A 4,636-nucleotide genomic window follows, 5' to 3' on the forward strand; every position below is an offset into this window, starting at 1 on the left:
AGCTTTTTTGGGGTGAGGTGATGATGGCCTCTTCCACTGGCTTGATTGATGTTTGCTTTCAGGGTTGTAATGATAGCACCATGTCTCCTCACCAGTAATGACCTTGGGGAAAAAGTCTACGTCGTTTTCGAGCTTTTCCTTCAAAGTACGGCATGTTTCCACTCGACACTTCTTCCTGATCAGTCAGAACCCGAGGCACAAATTTTTCAGCGACCCTTCTCTTTCTCAAATCTTCCATTAAAATTCACCCCAAGATAGTCCAGACAACTTCCCCATGTCTTCAATGGCCCGCTGTCGGTCTTCGAGCACAAGTCCACAAATTTGGTTGACAGTTTCGGCCATTCGGGAAGTTGACGGACATTCAGAACGAGGTTTGTCATCAATCAACATTTCACCTTTTTTTAAAGGAGAAAACCACTTGTACACTTGAGTTTTTCCCATAGTGTTGTCCTTGTAAGTTGCATTCAACATCACAACAGTTTCTGCAGCATTTTTCCCCGAGCAGGAAACAAAATTCCGCAGCTGCACACTGGTCTCTTAAATCGGCTATCACAAAAAATGAGGTTTGAGTGAAATTGGGTTTACAACACATTCACTGAGTTACTGGATGCTCGCCTAGCGGGAAAAATGAATACTATGAACGCTCCACCCAGCAGAGCTACTTCAATTTTTTTTTTTAACCTGCTCGTACAGAAGAAAGCATTCAACTAGCAAATGCTGGATGAGTAGTTTACACGGAAGCTTCACGGTGATCAGTAATTTAATTCAACTCCTTGAGGTCAAGATATTCTTGAAAGGGATTTGTCTTAGCCTGGGAATTCTTTTTATCTTTTGCAAAATGAATCTGAAGTCTGGCTCAGACATGTTCACTTACCTGATTTCTCAGAGACAGCACCTTCAGATTCCATGTTCAAATTTTCTGAGCTATCGGCTGTCCCAATGGAGGCCTCAGATTCAAGGGTCTCATCATCAGAGGCCCGGGGTTCCAGGACAAGCATTTCAAATGTTAGCTCCTCCCTGTAGGGTACAGTCAGGCAACCATTAGCACTTGATGCAGAATAGAAGGCTGCTAAGAGGCAAAAAGACCTCCCATGAAAGAAATGTAAGTCCCAGTCACATTTCTTACTGCCCTCCATCCAGGGTAGTGACAAGGACCTGCAAGCCAAGGTCAAAGTGAAGGCTAAACCTGTGCTGACTGAGGGACTCAGTGAGAGATAGGCTGGGACCAGTATAGGGTAGGGTTAGGGGAGAGATGCTGTGGCTCTAGGATCTTTTGGCAAAATGGACCCTGGACTAATTATGAAGGCAGGGTTCTAGTATCACCCTGAACTCATTCATAACATATCAGGAAAGTACTTTCCTCTCCACCTCAGCTTCCTCAGCCACAAACAAACTGAACTCTAGGATTCCTTCTAGCTCTACAGCGATTTCCATAAAGCTTTACTAAGTGCCTACACACAAGTCCTACATACTCTTAACTTGACCACAGAGACAGCTAGATGAAGAAAAACAGTAAGTAATCCTTTCTGGCCTTTGATGCTCATGCCTTTGCCAGTTAAAGTATTCTCTACCCCTCTTCACCCACCTGCCTCTCAGTCATGTTTTAAAGCCTTTGGTACTTGCTCCTATTCTTGATTTCCCACTACTGCCTGACATCACTGGAATGTATTTCAATTAGCATCACTAAAAAAATCCTCAAGTTCCTTTATGCCTGTAACTGCCAAATATATGTGTGTGTATGTGTATGTGTGTGTATATAATGATTTGCTTCTTACCTAAAAACACACCAAACACCATGGTCATTGAGTCGATTCCAAGTCATAGTGACCATATATAGGATTTCCAAGATTGTAAACCTTTCTAGAAGAGTCTCATCTTTCTTTACTGAACTGGCTGGTGGGTTTGAACCACTGACCTTGAAGTTACCAGACTGATGCCTAATCCACAGTGCCACCAGCACTTATCTGGAAATATGCCAGGGTTCTGCCTACAATCTTCTTACCCTTTTACCAAGTCTCCTCTCATCAGAGCCCTCTTAGACTCACTGACACTCTGCCTGAGTTCATGGACAGGCTTTTCAAGGATAATCTCACCAGCAACTAACTCAATGCAACAGCTACAGCTGCTGAAGTTGTGTGCATTCACACTTCTGAAATATGACCCACGTGCTTACCCCTTTTCTGGAACAACTTCCCTCTTCTTAGTAAATCTCTAGTCTTCCTTCATCAAAAGTGAGTTACTGTATATACTTGAGTATAAGCCAACCGAATATCAGCTGAGCGAGGCACCTAATTTTACCACAAACACTGCATTAAAAATGTGCTGAAAAACTCGACTTATACGTGAGTATATACGGTAACCAGCCCCTGGTCAATGTAAGGGTGAGCTTCCAAAAGTTCATGGAAAATGGAATTAAAAGATAATGGAATTTTCCCCACAAACTTCTTGAAGCCCTATCATACACCACCTATGCTTTATCATGAAGCTAACAATTGAGTCCCAGCTATTTTTTAAATTTCCTCAAATCCCAGAATCTGTCTGACAGGTGAAACACTCATTAACAGCCTCATATCCCCTCCTCAAGGATCATGCTCTCACAACTTGGGATTCTGGAACTCAGGCATGGAAGTTCCTTTAAGAGTCTGCATGGTCCACCAGAACTAGAACACAGAACCTTCAGGGACAACACCAGGGATGTCCACTGTCCCCAAGGTATAGTGACTACTTCCACCGCCATCACCCCAGCAATGACAGAGGTCACCGAGCTTCTTGTCTCACTCCTAAACTGCCACCCATTTCCCAGTTTCCCAGCACCCAGTGGGACTGCTGCCTTACTCTGATCATCCAGTTTCTGGTCCTGTAGTCAGACTGCTCTTTAGACAGTAACCCTCCTTCAGAGTGCTGAGTAAAGCTCATGGTCTGAGCCTGGGAACCCTTGGGCGGACAAATCTGTTCCCTGTGGCTGTTCTCTGTCCTGTGAGGCACCCTGACTGAGACTGGCCCACCACTCGGGAACAAGGTCCTCCTCCCTGTCAGCCCGTCCGTCCAGACTCCTAGACTCATCTTCGCTGCTGCAGCAGCAGCAGCTTTCCCAGCTCTTGGAGCTGCCTCTCCTGAGGCGGCAAGTGTCATCTTGATGCCTGAGTACAGGCCCCAGATCTTTGTCAGCTCCATCCCCTGCATCACCAGACATCAGGCTGGGAACAAAGGTGATGCTTGGAGAGTGAGGAAAAATTAAGGAGGCCAAAAGGAAGGACGTGAAAGCAGAAAATAACTGGTCTCTCCTCTTCCGCCAGGAAACTTACTTCTCTTTCTGCAGGTTCTCAATCTGCTCCGTCAGCACTCGCTCCTCCTGCTGCATGGCTGCTTGCTGCTGCTCTGTGATGTCAGTCTCCATGGCGGCCTCGCTAGTCAAGGCCTCTTCAGGGACATCAGACACAGAGGGCAAACGAACTACAACAGGAGAGGAAGGGCTTGGATAGTTTCCTCGACGAATGCGTCCCTTTCCCTGCAGAGAAAATCCGCGTTAGAACCTAAATTGGGTAACTACATGGGTCTTACGTGAACCAGTGAGGCAAACGTGTGCACTGCCATCAAACCGGGCGAATGGTAGGAAAACGTGTGAACATTCTGCAAACCCTAGGCCAGCGTGTGGAACACTGCCCACTGCCGGCTCAGTCTGTCTCCCGAGAGCACTGGAGCACCGACACCTGGGGGCTGAGATCACATTCTTTTCAACTGGAAATTAATTGAAACTTTAAAATGAATTAAAACTAAAATATGAAAGTAAAACTTTAGCTCTGTAGTTACACTAGCCACAGAAGTGTTTCATAGCCGTGGGTAAACTGCCCACATGCAGGGCAGATATAAAACACTTCCAACACTGCAGCCAGTTCTGTTGGGCAGCCCAGCTCTGTAGCATTCACCTTCTAATGCACAGTCTTTTTAGGAAGACCAGGGCAATATGTCCGGACACTCAGCCTTTTCTGGAGTTTTTAATGTGTGTTTGTTTGGGGGGTGGAGGTTGGGGTAATGGTAGCTGTTTCTAGACTAGGGTGCCAGGGAAAGATATATTCTCTGAGAACTATTGAAGAAATTGCCATTCTTGATATCAGGGGAGAAAAAAAACTCATTGCTTTTAAAATCATTTATGACTCTGGTTTCTAATAATGGTAGACTAGGTGTCTTACTCTAAAGCTCCTAAACTAAATGTGAAAACCAAAACAAATCAGTACGTGCTTGAAGGCACTGGCATATTAGCAAGGGAGACCCAGAAGAGGCGAGGCCAGCAGCAAGGACTGCCCTGCATCTCAGGGGGTTGCTGAGAGTCCGAGTTTCTGAAGGGTCAGCACGCTACAGCCTGTAATCCAAGTCTGCACCAGGCCAGCACTGGGGCCCATTCATGCTCACGCCTTTGCCTATGGCCCAGGACTACTTCTGTAGAATAATCGCAGAGTCCAAGATAAAGACAGGCTGTATGGCCCACAAAACATAAAATCTAAGGGAGCTTCAAAAAGTATATGGGAGAAAAAATGGAACAGTTGTATGATCCCCTAATAAAATGTTAAAAAAGAAAAAAAAAAACTTATTTCAGGGGAAAAAAATAAATAAATAAAAAATAATAGCATTTTTCTAC

General features: G+C 45.2%; 1 protein-coding gene across 6 annotated transcripts in view; it reads right to left on the minus strand.

Moving 5' to 3' along the window:
- Positions 1-4,636, minus strand: part of MYO9A (myosin IXA) — a 211,124-nt gene that overhangs the window by 4,399 nt on the left and 202,089 nt on the right. For all 6 annotated transcript variants that reach the window (XM_004711954.2, XM_045285720.1, XM_045285719.1 and 3 more), the window contains 2 exons: positions 3,306-3,508; positions 875-1,017 (listed from right to left, as the gene is read on the minus strand). In XM_004711954.2, the coding sequence (XP_004712011.1) occupies positions 875-1,017; positions 3,306-3,508 (346 nt within the window). The remainder of the gene's footprint in view (positions 1-874; positions 1,018-3,305; positions 3,509-4,636) is intronic.

This window comes from Echinops telfairi, unplaced genomic scaffold (assembly GCF_000313985.2).
Source record: "Echinops telfairi isolate 266 unplaced genomic scaffold, ASM31398v2 ScPeMD7_7475;HRSCAF=8513, whole genome shotgun sequence".
Lineage (NCBI taxonomy): Eukaryota > Metazoa > Chordata > Mammalia > Afrosoricida > Tenrecidae > Echinops > Echinops telfairi.